General features: G+C 34.9%; 1 protein-coding gene across 1 annotated transcript in view; it reads left to right on the forward strand.

The window, feature by feature from the left end:
- The first annotated feature begins 8,446 nt into the window (after positions 1 to 8,446).
- The window catches only part of DIP-epsilon (Dpr-interacting protein epsilon), a 791,100-nt gene continuing 780,305 nt past the window's right edge, over positions 8,447 to 19,241 (forward strand). Inside the window, exon 1 of the mRNA XM_073965144.1 lies at positions 8,447 to 8,568. Within this exon, the coding sequence (XP_073821245.1) occupies positions 8,448 to 8,568 (121 nt within the window). The 5' untranslated portion in view covers position 8,447. The remainder of the gene's footprint in view (positions 8,569 to 19,241) is intronic.

The following is a 19,241-nucleotide window of genomic DNA, read 5'->3' on the forward strand; positions in this document are numbered from 1 at the left end:
TAGAATAGAAGACCTCCGTAGGAGGTTTCTATAGAATAGAAGACCTCCGTAGGAGGTTTCTATAGAATAGAAGACCTCCGTAGGAGGTTTCTATAGAATAGACGACCTCCGTAGGAGGTTTCTATAGAATAGAAGACCTCCTGTAGGAGGTTTCTATAGAATATAAGACCTCCTGTAGGAGGTTTCTATAGAATAGAAGACCTCCTGTAGGAGGTTTCTATAGAATAGAAGACCTCCTGTAGGAGGCTTCTATAGAATAGAAGACCTCCGTAGGAGGCTTCTATAGAATAGAAGACCTCCGTAGGAGGCTTCTATAGAATAGAAGACCTCCGTAGGAGGCTTCTATAGAATAGAAGACCTCCGCAGGAGGCTTCTATAGAATAGAAGACTTCCGTAGGAGGTTTCTATAGAATAGAAGACCTCCGAAGGAGGCTTCTATAGAATAGAAGACCTCCGTAGGAGGTTTCTATAGAATAGAAGACCCCCGTAGGAGGTTTCTATAGAATAGAAGACCCCCGTAGGAGGTTTCTATAGAATAGAAGACCTCCGTTGGAGGTTTCTATAGAATAGAAGACCTCCGTTGGAGGTTTCTATAGAATAGAAGACCTCCGTTGGAGGTTTCTATAGAATAGAAGACCTCCGTTGGAGGTTTCTATAGAATAGAAGACCTCCGTTGGAGGTTTCTATAGAATAGAAGACCTCCGTTGGAGGTTTCTATAGAATAGAAGACCTCCGTTGGAGGTTTCTATAGAATAGAAGACCTCCATTGGAGGTTTCTATAGAATAGAAGACCTCCATTGGAGGTTTCTATAGAATAGAAGACCTCCGTTGGAGGTTGCTATAGAATAGAAGACCTCCGTTGGAGGTTTCTGTAGAATAGAAGACCTCCGTTGGAGGTTTCTATAGAATAGAAGACCTCCGTTGGAGGTTTCTATAGAACAGAAGACCTACGTAGGAGGCTTCTATAGAATAGAAGACCTCCGTAGGAGTTTTCTATAGAATAGAAGACCTCCGTTGGAGGTTTCTATAGAATAGAAGACCTCTGTTGGAGGTTTCTATAGAATAGAAGACCTCCGTTGGAGGTTTCTATAGAATAGAAGACCTCCGTTTGAGGTTTCTATAGAATAGAAGACCTCCGTTGGAGGTTTCTATAGAATTGAAGACCTCCGTTGGAGGTTTCTATAGAATAGAAGACCTCCGTTGGAGGTTTCTATAGAATAGAAGACCTCCGTTGGAGGTTTCTATAGAATAGAAGACCTCCGTTGGAAGTTTCTATAGAATAGAAGACCTCCGTTGGAGGTTTCTATAGAATAGAAGACCTCCGTAGGAGGTTTCTACAGAATAGAAGACCTCCGTAGTAGGTTTTTATAGAATAGACGACCTCCGTAGGAGGTTTCTATAGAATAGAAGACCTCCTGTAGGAGGTTTCTATAGAATAGAAGACCTCCTGTAGGAGGTTTCTATAGAATAGAAGACCTCCTGTAGGAGGTTTCTATAGAATAGAAGACCTCCTGTAGGGGGTTTCTATAGAATAGAAGACCTCCTGTAGGGGGTTTCTATAGAATAGAAGACCTCCTGTAGGAGGTTTCTATAGAATAGAAGACCTCCTGTAGGAGGTTTCTATAGAATAGAAGACCTCCTGTAGGAGGTTTCTATAGAATAGAAGACCTCCTGTAGGAGGTTTCTATAGAATAGAAGACCTCCTGTAGGAGGTTTCTATAGAATAGAAGACCTCCTGTAGGAGGTTTCTATAGAATAGAAGACCTCCTGTAGGGGGTTTCTATAGAATAGAAGACCTCCTGTAGGAGGTTTCTATAGAATAGAAGACCTCCTGTAGGAGGTTTCTATAGAATAGAAGACCTCCTGTAGGAGGTTTCTATAGAATAGAAGACCTCCTGTAGGAGGTTTCTATAGAATAGAAGACCTCCTGTAGGAGGTTTCTATAGAATAGAAGACCTCCTGTAGGAGGTTTCTATAGAATAGAAGACCTCCTGTAGGAGGTTTCTATAGAATAGAAAACCTCCTGTAGGAGGTTTCTATAGAATAGAAGACCTACTGTAGGAGGTTTCTATAGAATAGAAGACCTCCGTAGGAGGTTTCTATAGAATAGAAGACCTCCTGTAGGAGGTTTCTATAGAATAGAAGACCTCCTGTAGGAGGTTTCTGTAGAATAGAAGACCTCCTGTAGGAGGTTTCTATAGAATAGAAGACCTCCTGTAGGAGGTTTCTATAGAATAGAAGACCTCCTGTAGGAGGTTTCTATAGAATAGAAGACCTCCTGTAGGAGGTTTCTATAGAATAGAAGACCTCCTGTAGGAGGTTTCTATAGAATAGAAGACCTCCTGTAGGAGGTTTCTATAGAATAGAAGACCTCCTGTAGGAGGTTTCTATAGAATAGAAGACCTCCTGTAGGAGGTTTCTATAGAATAGAAGACCTCCTGTAGGAGGTTTCTATAGAATAGAAGACCTCCTGTAGGAGGTTTCTATAGAATAGAAGACCTCCTGTAGGAGGTTTCTATAGAATAGAAGACATCCGTAGGAGGCTTCTATAGTATAGGAGACCTCCGTAGGAGGTTTCTATAGAATAGAAGACCTCCGTAGGAGGTTTCTTTAGAATAGAAGACCTCCGTAGGAGGAAGTTTCTATAGAATAAAAGATCTCCGCAGGATGTTTCTATAGAATAGAAGACCACCTATAGGATAGAAGACCTCCGTAGGAGGTTTCTATAGAATAGAAGACCTCCGTAGGAGGTTTCTATAGAATAGAAGACCTCCGTAGGAGGTTTCTATAGAATAGAAGACCTCCGTAGGAGGTTTCTATAGAATAGAAGACCTCCGTAGGAGGTTTCTATAGAATAGAAGACCTCCGTAGGAGGTTTCTATAGAATAGAAGACCTCCGTAGGAGGTTTCTATAGAATAGAAGACCTCCGTAGGAGGTTTCTATAGAATAGAAGACCTCCGTAGGAGGTTTCTATAGAATAGAAGACCTCCGTAGGAGGTTTCTATAGAATAGAAGTCCTCCGTAGGAGGTTTCTATAGAATAGAAGACCTCCGTAGGAGGTTTCTATAGAATAGAAGACCTCCGTAGGAGGTTTCTATAGAATAGAAGACCTCCTATAGGAGGTTTCTATAGAATAGAAGACCTCCGTAGGAGGTTTCTATAGAATAGAAGACCTCCGTAGGAGGTTTCTATAGAATAGAAGACCTCCTATAGGAGGTTTCTATAGAATAGAAGACCTCCGTAGGAGGTTTCTATAGAATAGAAGACCTCCTATAGGAGGTTTCTATAGAATAAAAGACCTCCGTAGGAGGTTTCTATAGAATAGAAGACCTCCGTAGGAGGTTTCTATAGAATAGAAGACCTCCGTAGGAGGTTTCTATAGAATAGAAGACCTCCTGTAGGAGGTTTCTATAGAAGAGAAGACCTCCGTAGGAGGTTTCTATAGAATAAAAGACCTCCGTAGGAGGTTTCTATAGAATAGAAGACCTCCGTAGGAGGTTTCTATAGAATAGAAGACCTCCGTAGGAGGTTTCTATAGAATAGAAGACCTCCGTAGGAGGTTTCTATAGAATAGAAGACCTCCATAGGAGGTTTCTATAGAATAGAAGACCTCCATAGGAGGTTTCTATAGAATAGAAGACCTCCGTAGGAGGTTTCTATAGAATAGAAGACCTCCGTAGGAGGTTTCTATAGAATAGAAGACCTCCGTAGGAGGTTTCTATAGAATAGAAGACCTCCGTAGGAGGTTTCTATAGAATAGAAGACCTCCGTAGGAGGTTTCTATAGAATAGAAGACCTCCGTAGGAGGTTTCTATAGAATAGAAGACCTCCGTTGGAGGTTTCTATAGAATAGAAGACCTCCGTTGGAGGTTTCTATAGAATAGAAGACCTCCGTAGGAGGTTTCTATAGAATAGAAGACCTCCGTTGGAGGTTTCTCTAGAATAGAAGACCTCCGTAGGAGGCTTCTATAGTAAGAACACCTCCGTAGGAGGCTTCTATAGAATAGAAGACCTCCGTAGGAGGTTTCTATAGAATAGAAGACCTCCGTAGGAGGTTTCTATAGAATAGAAGACCTCCGTAGGAGGTTTCTATAGAATAGAAGACCTCCGTAGGAGGTTTCTATAGAATAGAAGACCTCCGTAGGAGGTTTCTATAGAATAGAAGACCTCCGTAGGAGGTTTCTATAGAATAGAAGACCTCCGTAGGAGGTTTCTATAGAATAGAAGACCTCCGTAGGAGGTTTCTATAGAATAGATGACCTCCGTAGGAGGTTTCTATAGAATAGAAGACCTCCGTAGGAGGTTTCTATAGAATAGATGACCTCCGTAGGAGGTTTCTATAGAATAGAAGACCTCCGTAGGAGGTTTCTATAGAATAGAAGACCTCCGTAGGAGGTTTCTATAGAATAGAAGACCTCCGTAGGAGGTTTCTATAGAATAGAAGACCTCCGTAGGAGTTTTCTATAGAATAGAAGACCTCCGTAGGAGGTTTCTGTAGAATATAAGACCTCCGTAGGGGGTTTCTATAGAATATAAGACCTCCGTAGGGGGTTTCTATAGAATAGAAGACCTCCGTACGAGGTTTCTATAGAATAGAAGACCTCCGTAGGAGGTTTCTATAGAATAGAACAACTCCGTAGGAGGTTTCTATAGAATAGAACAACTCCGTAGGAGGTTTCTATAGAATAGAACAACTCCGTAGGAGGTTTCTATAGAATAGAAGACCTCCGTAGGAAGGAGGTTTCTATAGAATAGAAGACCTCCGTAGGAGGTTTCTATAGAATAGAAGATCTCCGTAGGAAGGAGGTTTCTATAGAATGGAAGACCTCCGTAGGATGCTTCTATAGAACTCCGTAGGAGGTTTCTATAGAATAGAAGACCTCCTATAGAATAGAAGATCTCCGTAGGAAGGAGGTTTCTATAGAATGGAAGACCTCCGTAGGATGCTTCTATAGAACTCCGTAGGAGGTTTCTATAGAATAGAAGACCTCCGTAGGAGGTTTCTATAGAATAGAAGACCTCCGTAGGAGGTTTCTATAGAATAGAAGACCAAGACCTCCGTAGGAGGTTTCTATAGAATAGAAGACCTCCGTAAGAGGTTTCTATAGAATAGAAGACCTCCGTAGGAGGTTTCTATAAAATAGAAGACCTCCGTAGGAGGTTTCTATACAATAGAAGACCTCCGTAGCAGGTTTCTATACAATAGAAGAACTCCGTAGGAGATTCCTATGGAATAGAAGACCTCCGTAGGAGGTTTCTATACAATAGAAGACCTCCGTAGGAGGTTTCTATACAATAGAAGACCTCCGTAGGAGGTTTCTATACAGTAGAAGACCTCCGTAGGAGGTTTCTATACAATAGAAGACCTCCGTAGGAGGTTTCTATAGAATAGAAGACCTCCGTAATAGGTTTCTATACAATAGAAGACCTCCGTAGCAGGTTTCTATACAATAGAAGAACTCCGTAGGAGGTTCCTATGGAATAGAAGACCTCCGTAGGAGGTTTCTATAGAATAGAATACCTCCGTAGGAGGTTTCTATAGAATAGAAGACCTCCGTAGGAGGTTTCTATGGAATAGAAGACCTCCGTAGGAGGTTTCTATAGAATAGAAGACCTCCGTAGAAGGTTTCTATAGAATAGAAGACATCCGTAGGAGGCTTCTATAGTATAGGAGACCTCCGTAGGAGGTTTCTATAGAATAGAAGACCTCCGTAGGAGGTTTCTTTAGAATAGAAGACCTCCGTAGGAGGAAGTTTCTATAGAATAAAAGATCTCCGCAGGATGTTTCTATAGAATAGAAGACCACCTATAGGATAGAAGACCTCCGTAGGAGGTTTCTATAGAATAGAAGACCTCCGTAGGAGGTTTCTATAGAATAGAAGACCTCCGTAGGAGGTTTCTATAGAATAGAAGACCTCCGTAGGAGGTTTCTATAGAATAGAAGACCTCCGTAGGAGGTTTCTATAGAATAGAAGACCTCCGTAGGAGGTTTCTATAGAATAGAAGACCTCCGTAGGAGGTTTCTATAGAATAGAAGTCCTCCGTAGGAGGTTTCTATAGAATAGAAGACCTCCGTAGGAGGTTTCTATAGAATAGAAGACCTCCGTAGGAGGTTTCTATAGAATAGAAGACCTCCATAGGAGGTTTCTATAGAATAGAAGACCTCCGTAGGAGGTTTCTATAGAATAGAAGACCTCCGTAGGAGGTTTCTATAGAATAGAAGACCTCCGTAGGAGGTTTCTATAGAATAGAAGACCTCCGTAGGAGGTTTCTATAGAATAGAAGACCTCCGTAGGAGGTTTCTATAGAATAGAAGACCTCCGTAGGAGGTTTCTATAGAATAGAAGACCTCCGTAGGAGGTTTCTATAGAATAGAAGACCTCCGTTGGAGGTTTCTATAGAATAGAAGACCTCCGTAGGAGGTTTCTATAGAATAGAAGACCTCCGTTGGAGGTTTCTCTAGAATAGAAGACCTCCGTAGGAGGCTTCTATAGTAAGAACACCTCCGTAGGAGGCTTCTATAGAATAGAAGACCTCCGTAGGAGGTTTCTATAGAATAGAAGACCTCCGTAGGAGGTTTCTATAGAATAGAAGACCTCCGTAGGAGGTTTCTATAGAATAGAAGACCTCCGTAGGAGGTTTCTATAGAATAGAAGACCTCCGTAGGAGGTTTCTATAGAATAGAAGACCTCCGTAGGAGGTTTCTATAGAATAGAAGACCTCCGTAGGAGGTTTCTATAGAATAGAAGACCTCCGTAGGAGGTTTCTATAGAATAGATGACCTCCGTAGGAGGTTTCTATAGAATAGAAGACCTCCGTAGGAGGTTTCTATAGAATAGATGACCTCCGTAGGAGGTTTCTATAGAATAGAAGACCTCCGTAGGAGGTTTCTATAGAATAGAAGACCTCCGTAGGAGGTTTCTATAGAATAGAAGACCTCCGTAGGAGGTTTCTATAGAATAGAAGACCTCCGTAGGAGGTTTCTATAGAATAGAAGACCTCCGTAGGAGGTTTCTATAGAATAGAAGACCTCCGTAGGAGTTTTCTATAGAATAGAAGACCTCCGTAGGAGGTTTCTGTAGAATATAAGACCTCCGTAGGGGGTTTCTATAGAATATAAGACCTCCGTAGGGGGTTTCTATAGAATAGAAGACCTCCGTACGAGGTTTCTATAGAATAGAAGACCTCCGTAGGAGGTTTCTATAGAATAGAACAACTCCGTAGGAGGTTTCTATAGAATAGAACAACTCCGTAGGAGGTTTCTATAGAATAGAACAACTCCGTAGGAGGTTTCTATAGAATAGAAGACCTCCGTAGGAAGGAGGTTTCTATAGAATAGAAGACCTCCGTAGGAGGTTTCTATAGAATAGAAGATCTCCGTAGGAAGGAGGTTTCTATAGAATGGAAGACCTCCGTAGGATGCTTCTATAGAATAGAAGACCTCCGTAGGAGACTTCTATAGGAAAGAACAACTCCGTAGGAGGTTTCTATAGAATAGAAGACCTCCGTAGGAGGTTTCTATAGAATAGAAGACCTCCGTAGGAGGTTTCTATAGAATAGAAGACCTCCGTAGGAGGTTTCTATAGAATAGAAGACCTCCGTAGGAGGTTTCTATAGAATAGAAGACCTCCGTAGGAGGTTTCTATAGAATAGAAGACCTCCGTAGGAGGTTTCTATAGAATAGAAGACCTCCGTAGGAGGTTTCTATAGAATAGAAGACCTCCGTAGGAGGTTTCTATAGAATAGAAGACCTCCGTAGGAGGTTTCTATAGAATAGAAGACCTCCGTAGGAGGTTTCTATAGAATAGAAGACCTCCGTAGGAGGTTTCTATAGAATAGAAGACCTCCGTAGGAGGTTTCTATAGAATAGAAGACCTCCGTAGGAGGTTTCTATAGAATAGAAGACCTCCGTAGGAGGTTTCTATAGAATAGAAGACCTCCGTAGGAGGTTTCTATAGAATAGAAGACCTCCGTAGGAGGTTTCTATAGAATAGAAGACCTCCGTAGGAGGTTTCTTTAAAATAGAAGACCTCCGTAGGAGGTTTCTTTAAAATAGAAGACCTCCGCATGATACTCCTATAGAATAGAAGGCTTCTGAAAATATTTAATCCTTCTCAGAGTAGAGGGTATCAACAGTGAAAAATATCAATAATAGTTACATACTCACTCTTTTTTTCTTCTTTTTTCCTACAGTGCGGTTAGAAAATTATAAATGGCTAAAAACAATTACTAATTAAATACTTAAATACTCGAATAAAAAACATTTTCAATGAAAATTCTTTAATTAATTATGTGGTAATTAATACCAACAACAAATTATTAACAGAGTGTATTAAATAAAAATATACAGCTTCCGGTAGTGGCATAACTTGCAAATTACAACAACAAATTACACAATATAAAAATGTATTGCGGCTTTAAAAATACCCTTAACTCGGTGGCCAATATGTGGCTAATGTATCACATCTTTATTGTCATCAGTGTGACAGCGTTAATGTCAAGGCATATGCCAGTTGCAGTGGCAGGAGGTTCCAGCAGTTCATCAACGGCAAATTTGGCAAATAATGGTAAGTTGAGAAAAAAAAAATAATTTTTATTTGAAATTATTGTCTAAACGTCAATTCTGTTGGTTTCAAAACCAATAATACAGTTCAAAATATTTCCACACATTTTAAAATGTTGAAAATAATTTGATGATTAAACTAAACGGAGAACTTGAAAATAACTTAAAATTCAATTATTTAAATTAGGCAAATATTCGTTTAAATGAATATTTATGGGCTTTTGTACACACTCAAAGACTCACGCACATCCTTCCACACAAACATCCTTTATCCCGGTCATGCCGGATATGAAAAATTTGTATTATTATAACCGCAAAACATCCGTACGTACATACTTGCCATATGGTAACTCTGACCTTATATCCGATTGTCTGTCTATTGTTCTTAATGAGTATGTGTGAGGATTTGCCTTTCACACACACTCAAAATTCTCATCACATAGTATGTATGTCCGTCTGCATTTTTCCGGAAAATTAAAATAATGTTGCGGATGGTGATAGTGATAATGCGGCGGATGATAATGATTGTAATACGCAACAAGGCGATAAAGACAAAGAACAACAACAACACCAATAACAAATGCCATGGTTGGAGTTTAAAATATTACAAAATCATAATTGCTTTTACAATAAATTTACGAGAGGTTGGTATGTCAAGGGGAGGAAGAAAATGCGGATTTGTTAAAGAATATTTTTTCAATGACCCACACAACACGTGGATTTTTTAAAGAATATTTTTTCAATGACCCACACAACACGTGGATTTTTTAAAGAATATTTTTTCAATGACCCACACAACACGTGGATTTTTTAAAGAATATTTTTTCAATGACCCACACAACACGTGGATTTTTTAAAGAATATTTTTTCAATGACCCACACAACACGTGGATTTTTTAAAGAATATTTTTTCAATGACCCACACAACACGTGGATTTTTTAAAGAATATTTTTTCAATGACCCACACAACACGTGGATTTTTTAAAGAATATTTTTTCAATGACCCACACAACACGTGGATTTTTTAAAGAATATTTTTTCAATGACCCACACAACACGTGGATTTTTTAAAGAATATTTTTTCAATGACCCACACAACACGTGGATTTTTTAAAGAATATTTTTTCAATGACCCACACAACACGTGGATTTTTTAAAGAATATTTTTTCAATGACCCACACAACACGTGGATTTTTTGAAGAATATTTTTTCAATGACCCACACAACACGTGGATTTTTTAAAGAATATTTTTTCAATGACCCACACAACACGTGGATTTTTTAAAGAATATTTTTTCAATGACCCACACAACACGTGGATTTTTTAAAGAATATTTTTTCAATGACCCACACAACACGTGGATTTTTTAAAGAATATTTTTTCAATGACCCACACAACACGTGGATTTTTTAAAGAATATTTTTTCAATGACCCACACAACACGTGGATTTTTTAAAGAATATTTTTTCAATGACCCACACAACACTTGGTTTTTTTTGTAGAATATTTTTTCAATGACCCACACAACACGTGGATTTTTTAAAGAATATTTTTTCAATGACCCACACAACACTTGGTTTTTTTTTGTAGAATATTTTTTCAATGACCCACACAACACGTGGATTTTTTAAAGAATATTTTTTCAATGACCCACACAACACTTGGTTTTTTTTGTAGAATATTTTTTCAATGACCCACACAACACGTGGATTTTTTAAAGAATATTTTTTCAATGACCCACACAACACTTGGTTTTTTTTGTAGAATATTTTTTCAATGACCCACACAACACGTGGATTTTTTAAAGAATATTTTTTCAATGACCCACACAACACGTGGATTTTTTAAAGAATATTTTTTCAATGACCCACACAACACGTGGATTTTTTAAAGAATATTTTTTCAATGACCCACACAACACTTGGTTTTTTTTGTAGAATATTTTTTCAATGACCCACACAACACGTGGATTTTTTAAAGAATATTTTTTCAATGACCCACACAACACGTGGATTTTTTAAAGAATATTTTTTCAATGACCCACACAACACGTGGATTTTTTAAAGAATATTTTTTCAATGACCCACACAACACGTGGATTTTTTAAAGAATATTTTTTCAATGACCCACACAACACGTGGATTTTTTAAAGAATATTTTTTCAATGACCCACACAACACGTGGATTTTTTAAAGAATATTTTTTCAATGACCCACACAACACGTGGATTTTTTAAAGAATATTTTTTCAATGACCCACACAACACGTGGATTTTTTAAAGAATATTTTTTCAATGACCCACACAACACGTGGATTTTTTAAAGAATATTTTTTCAATGACCCACACAACACGTGGATTTTTTAAAGAATATTTTTTCAATGACCCACACAACACGTGGATTTTTTAAAGAATATTTTTTCAATGACCCACACAACACGTGGATTTTTTAAAGAATATTTTTTCAATGACCCACACAACACGTGGATTTTTTAAAGAATATTTTTTCAATGACCCACACAACACGTGGATTTTTTAAAGAATATTTTTTCAATGACCCACACAACACGTGGATTTTTTAAAGAATATTTTTTCAATGACCCACACAACACGTGGATTTTTTAAAGAATATTTTTTCAATGACCCACACAACACGTGGATTTTTTAAAGAATATTTTTTCAATGACCCACACAACACGTGGATTTTTTAAAGAATATTTTTTCAATGACCCACACAACACGTGGATTTTTTAAAGAATATTTTTTCAATGACCCACACAACACGTGGATTTTTTAAAGAATATTTTTTCAATGACCCACACAACACTTGGTTTTTTTTGTAGAATATTTTTTCAATGACCCACACAACACGTGGATTTTTTAAAGAATATTTTTTCAATGACCCACACAACACTTGGTTTTTTTTGTAGAATATTTTTTCAATGACCCACACAACACGTGGATTTTTTAAAGAATATTTTTTCAATGACCCACACAACACTTGGTTTTTTTTGTAGAATATTTTTTCAATGACCCACACAACACGTGGATTTTTTAAAGAATATTTTTTCAATGACCCACACAACACGTGGATTTTTTAAAGAATATTTTTTCAATGACCCACACAACACTTGGTTTTTTTTGTAGAATATTTTTTCAATGACCCACACAACACGTGGATTTTTTAAAGAATATTTTTTCAATGACCCACACAACACGTGGATTTTTTAAAGAATATTTTTTCAATGACCCACACAACACGTGGATTTTTTAAAGAATATTTTTTCAATGACCCACACAACACTTGGTTTTTTTGTAGAATATTTTTTCAATGACCCACACAACACGTGGATTTTTTAAAGAATATTTTTTCAATGACCCACACAACACGTGGATTTTTTAAAGAATATTTTTTCAATGACCCACACAACACGTGGATTTTTTAAAGAATATTTTTTCAATGACCCACACAACACGTGGATTTTTTAAAGAATATTTTTTCAATGACCCACACAACACGTGGATTTTTTAAAGAATATTTTTTCAATGACCCACACAACACGTGGATTTTTTAAAGAATATTTTTTCAATGACCCACACAACACGTGGATTTTTTAAAGAATATTTTTTCAATGACCCACACAACACGTGGATTTTTTAAAGAATATTTTTTCAATGACCCACACAACACGTGGATTTTTTAAAGAATATTTTTTCAATGACCCACACAACACGTGGATTTTTTAAAGAATATTTTTTCAATGACCCACACAACACGTGGATTTTTTAAAGAATATTTTTTCAATGACCCACACAACACGTGGATTTTCTAAAGAATATTTTTTCAATGACCCACACAACACGTGGATTTTTTAAAGAATATTTTTTCAATGACCCACACAACACTTGGTTTTTTTTGTAGAATATTTTTTCAATGACCCACACAACACGTGGATTTTTTAAAGAATATTTTTTCAATGACCCACACAACACTTGGTTTTTTTTGTAGAATATTTTTTCAATGACCCACACAACACTTGGTTTTTTTTGTAGAATATTTTTTCAATGACCCACACAACACGTGGATTTTTTAAAGAATATTTTTTCAATGACCCACACAACACTTGGTTTTTTTTGTAGAATATTTTTTCAATGACCCACACAACACGTGGATTTTTTAAAGAATATTTTTTCAATGACCCACACAACACTTGGTTTTTTTTGTAGAATATTTTTTCAATGACCCACACAACACGTGGATTTTTTAAAGAATATTTTTTCAATGACCCACACAACACGTGGATTTTTTAAAGAATATTTTTTCAATGACCCACACAACACGTGGATTTTTTAAAGAATATTTTTTCAATGACCCACACAACACGTGGATTTTTTAAAGAATATTTTTTCAATGACCCACGCAACACGTGGATTTTTTAAAGAATATTTTTTCAATGACCCACACAACACGTGGATTTTTTAAAGAATATTTTTTCAATGACCCACACAACACGTGGATTTTTTAAAGAATATTTTTTCAATGACCCACACAACACGTGGATTTTTTAAAGAATATTTTTTCAATGACCCACACAACACGTGGATTTTTTAAAGAATATTTTTTCAATGACCCACACAACACGTGGATTTTTTGAAGAATATTTTTTCAATGACCCACACAACACGTGGATTTTTTAAAGAATATTTTTTCAATGACCCACACAACACGTGGATTTTTTAAAGAATATTTTTTCAATGACCCACACAACACGTGGATTTTTTAAAGAATATTTTTTCAATGACCCACGCAACACGTGGGTTTTTTAAAGAATATTTTTTCAATGACCCACACAACACGTGGATTTTTTAAAGAATATTTTTTCAATGACCCACACAACACGTGGATTTTTTAAAGAATATTTTTTCAATGACCCACACAACACGTGGATTTTTTAAAGAATATTTTTTCAATGACCCACACAACACGTGGATTTTTTAAAGAATATTTTTTCAATGACCCACACAACACGTGGATTTTTTGAAGAATATTTTTTCAATGACCCACACAACACGTGGATTTTTTGAAGAATATTTTTTCAATGACCCACACAACACGTGGATTTTTTAAAGAATATTTTTTCAATGACCCACACAACACGTGGATTTTTTAAAGAATATTTTTTCAATGACCCACACAACACGTGGATTTTTTGAAGAATATTTTTTCAATGACCCACACAACACGTGGATTTTTTAAAGAATATTTTTTCAATGACCCACACAACACGTGGATTTTTTAAAGAATATTTTTTCAATGACCCACACAACACGTGGATTTTTTAAAGAATATTTTTTCAATGACCCACACAACACGTGGATTTTTTAAAGAATATTTTTTCAATGACCCACACAACACGTGGATTTTTTAAAGAATATTTTTTCAATGACCCACACAACACGTGGATTTTTTAAAGAATATTTTTTCAATGACCCACACAACACGTGGATTTTTTAAAGAATATTTTTTCAATGACCCACACAACACGTGGATTTTTTAAAGAATATTTTTTCAATGACCCACACAACACGTGGATTTTTTAAAGAATATTTTTTCAATGACCCACACAACACGTGGATTTTTTAAAGAATATTTTTTCAATGACCCACACAACACGTGGATTTTTTAAAGAATATTTTTTCAATGACCCACACAACACGTGGATTTTTTAAAGAATATTTTTTCAATGACCCACACAACACGTGGATTTTTTAAAGAATATTTTTTCAATGACCCACACAACACGTGGATTTTTTAAAGAATATTTTTTCAATGACCCACACAACACGTGGATTTTTTAAAGAATATTTTTTCAATGACCCACACAACACGTGGATTTTTTAAAGAATATTTTTTCAATGACCCACACAACACGTGGATTTTTTAAAGAATATTTTTTCAATGACCCACACAACACGTGGATTTTTTAAAGAATATTTTTTCAATGACCCACACAACACGTGGATTTTTTAAAGAATATTTTTTCAATGACCCACACAACACGTGGATTTTTTAAAGAATATTTTTTCAATGACCCACACAACACGTGGATTTTTTAAACAATATTTTTTCAATGACCCACACAACACGTGGATTTTTTAAACAATATTTTTTCAATGACCCACACAACACGTGGATTTTTTAAACAATATTTTTTCAATGACCCACACAACACGTGGATTTTTTAAAGAATATTTTTTCAATGACCCACACAACACGTGGATTTTTTAAAGAATATTTTTTCAATGACCCACACAACACGTGGATTTTTTAAAGAATATTTTTTCAATGACCCACACAACACGTGGATTTTTTAAAGAATATTTTTTCAATGACCCACACAACACGTGGATTTTTTAAAGAATATTTTTTCAATGACCCACACAACACGTGGATTTTTTAAAGAATATTTTTTCAATGACCCACACAACACGTGGATTTTTTAAAGAATATTTTTTCAATGACCCACACAACACGTGGATTTTTTAAAGAATATTTTTTCAATGACCCACACAACACGTGGATTTTTTAAAGAATATTTTTTCAATGACCCACACAACACGTGGATTTTTTGAAGAATATTTTTTCAATGACCCACACAACACGTGGATTTTTTAAAGAATATTTTTTCAATGACCCACACAACACGTGGATTTTTTAAAGAATATTTTTTCAATGACCCACACAACACGTGGATTTTTTAAAGAATATTTTTTCAATGACCCACACAACACGTGGATTTTTTAAAGAATATTTTTTCAATGACCCACACAACACGTGGATTTTTTAAAGAATATTTTTTCAATGACCCACACAACACGTGGATTTTTTAAAGAATATTTTTTCAATGACCCACACAACACGTGGATTTTTTAAAGAATATTTTTTCAATGACCCACACAACACGTGGATTTTTTAAAGAATATTTTTTCAATGACCCACACAACACGTGGATTTTTTAAAGAATATTTTTTCAATGACCCACACAACACGTGGATTTTTTAAAGAATATTTTTTCAATGACCCACACAACACGTGGATTTTTTAAAGAATATTTTTTCAATGACCCACACAACACGTGGATTTTTTAAAGAATATTTTTTCAATGACCCACACAACACGTGGATTTTTTGAAGAATATTTTTTCAATGACCCACACGTGGATTTTTTAAAGAATATTTTTTCAATGACCCACACAACACGTGGATTTTTTAAAGAATATTTTTTCAATGACCCACACAACACGTGGATTTTTTAAAGAATATTTTTTCAATGACCCACACAACACGTGGATTTTTTAAAGAATATTTTTTCAATGACCCACACAACACGTGGATTTTTAAAGAATATTTTTTCAATGACCCACACAACACGTGGATTTTTTAAAGAATATTTTTTCAATGACCCACACAACACGTGGATTTTTAAAGAATATTTTTTCAATGACCCACACAACACGTGGATTTTTTAAAGAATATTTTTTCAATGACCCACACAACACGTGGATTTTTTAAAGAATATTTTTTCAATGACCCACACAACACGTGGATTTTTTAAAGAATATTTTTTCAATGACCCACACAACACGTGGATTTTTTAAAGAATATTTTTTCAATGACCCACACAACATGTGGATTTTTTAAAGAATATTTTTTCAATGACCCACACAACACGTGGATTTTTTAAAGAATATTTTTTCAATGACCCACACAACACGTGGATTTTTTAAAGAATATTTTTTCAATGACCCACACAACACGTGGATTTTTTAAAGAATATTTTTTCAATGACCCACACAACACGTGGATTTTTTAAAGAATATTTTTTCAATGACCCACACAACATGTGGATTTTTTAAAGAATATTTTTTCAATGACCCACACAACACGTGGATTTTTTAAAGAATATTTTTTCAATGACCCACACAACACGTGGATTTTTTAAAGAATATTTTTTCAATGACCCACACAACACGTGCATTTTTTAAAGAATATTTTTTCAATGACCCACACAACACTTGGATTTTTTAAAGAATATTTTTTCAATGACCCACACAACACGTGCATTTTTTAAAGAATATTTTTTCAATGACCCACACAACACGTGGATTTTTTAAAGAATATTTTTTCAATGACCCACACAACGAGTGGATTTTTTAAAGAATATTTTTTCAATGACCCACACAACACGTGGATTTTTTAAAGAATATTTTTTCAATGACTCACACAACACGTGGATTTTTAAAAAAAATAGTTTTTCAATGACCCACACAGCACGTGGATTTTTTAAATAATATTTTTCCTTTGACAGAAAAATATTTTCCTACAATTTATTGTTTTCCCCCAAGCTTTTCCCTTAAATGACTCCACGATTTTATCAGCTATGCAAAAATAATCCTTTCTCCCCAACCAAACAAAAATCAGAGTTTTATTGCTGTTATTATTTTTGTTGTATAACTCAATGATAATATTAAAATTTATGACATTTTAATTGTAAACAATTATCATTGGACAGCACAAGCTGCAGCATCATCAGACAACGAAAAGTCAAACTTTCCAGACTTTTTGTTGGTGCAGAGTCAAAGAAAATTCAAAAGGGCAAAAATTGCCATGACCAAGTCGTGCTGAGGTTATGAATAAGCTGGAAATGATTAAATTTAATATACGAAATTGTTGAACGACACAAACTCAAGCACGCACACACACAAATACACGAATATGTTGGAATTTTAATTGTGTCGGTAATTTCATTACAAGCTGAGAATGATGGCGTTATCATCGCAAAGGGAAATTTTTTCATTATGGCCTTTGATTTTACCGCCCTTTGTAGTTGTTTTTGTTATTTCTTTTTTGGGTTAAGGACAATTAAAATGATTAACAACTTAAGGTAAAAGGATTCTCTTTGTGGTCACTTTTTATTTTTAAGAAGCTTTTTGGATTTCTCAGTTGCAAAATTGGTTAAGTGTTAAGTGGGGTTGTACAATAAAAATGAAGAGGAAATCGGGGTTCAAAGCATTGATATTTGGCTTTTTAAAAAATTATAATTTTAAGGAAAAATATTTTTCAAGGATCAAGAGAAATAAATTAAAAAATGAAAGAGAATATTCCTTTTATTGAAAAATTAAATTAAGAAACACGTTTTAGAAATATGTGTTTTTTAGATTCTTGAACATATTTAAACATATTTAAATCCTAATAAAAATTTAAAAAATAAAATTTAAATTAAATAATATATTTTTAATAAAAAAAAACTAATTTTTAATAAAACAATAAGAAATATTTTATACACATATATCTTAAATTTAAGAATTATTTGTTTTTTAGATTCTTGAAAAAATATTTAAAACCTTAAAAAAATTAAAAAATAAATTTTAAATTAGATAATATATTTTTAATAATAAAACTAATTTTAAATAAAACAATAAGATATATTTTAAACACATATTTCTTAAATTTAAGAATTATTTGTTTTTTAGATTCTTGAAAAAATATTTAAATCCTTAAAAAAATTAATGAAGAAATTTTAAATTAAATAATATATTTTTAATAAAAAAGCTTATTTGGAATAAAATAATAAGAAATATTTTATACACATATTTCTTAAATTTAAGAAGTATATTAAAACAAGTAAAAAAGCATTAAGTTCGGCCGGGCCGAACTTTTCATACCCTCCACCATAAAATATTCTGAACTAAAATGGAATAATTACTTTTCATTCCTGTCCCCAACTTTAAGTGGGTACGTTAAAATGTCAGATAATGTTTATGTACATTTATGCTTCATTCGGGAGGCCCTTTTTTATGGTGCCTATATCTAACTATGTATGTTGACAATTTTTGGTGGGCTAGAAATTGGGAGGTACTGTTATATAGGGGTTATAATAAAACATGGGCCTATGTTGACAGTTTTTGATGGGAGCCTTTATTGTCAAATAACTCCTAATTCGGTTAAAAAATTTAGCTAGAATCTTTAAAATATCGAAAATCGGTACATAACGTGGGAACTTCAAATGTCATTAACAGCTAGTTTGGAGGTATCTGGGCTATACGAAAATATGAACTTAAATGAACCGTTATATGGGGGCTATACCAAAACGTGGACCTATGTCTACAAGTTTTGTCATATAAGTTTATTGACACTTAAGAACCTTAAGTGTCAAAATATAGCTAAATCGGTCTGAAAATGTAGCTAAAACTGTCAAAATACCGTAAATCGGGGGGTACCGTTATATGGGGGCTATACCGAAACGTGGACCTATGTCCACAACTTTTGTTATATAAGTTTATTGACACTTAAGAACCCTAAATGTTAAATTATAGCTACATCGGTCTGAAAATGTAACTACAAACGTCAAAACACCGCAAATCGGGGGTACCGTTATATGGGGGCTATACCGAAACGTGGACCTATGTCCACAACTTTTGTTATATAAGTTTATTGACATTCAAGAACCCTAAATGTCCAATTATAGCTACATCGGTCTGAAAATGTAGCTAAAAACGTCAAAATACCGCAAATCGGAGGGTACCGTTATATGGGGGCTATACCAAAACGTGGACCTATGTCCACAACTTTTGTTATATAAGTTTATTGACACTTAAGAACCCTAAATGTTAAAT

Source organism: Musca autumnalis, unplaced genomic scaffold (assembly GCF_047663935.1).
Source record: "Musca autumnalis isolate F117 unplaced genomic scaffold, ASM4766393v1 scaffold_2, whole genome shotgun sequence".
Lineage (NCBI taxonomy): Eukaryota > Metazoa > Arthropoda > Insecta > Diptera > Muscidae > Musca > Musca autumnalis.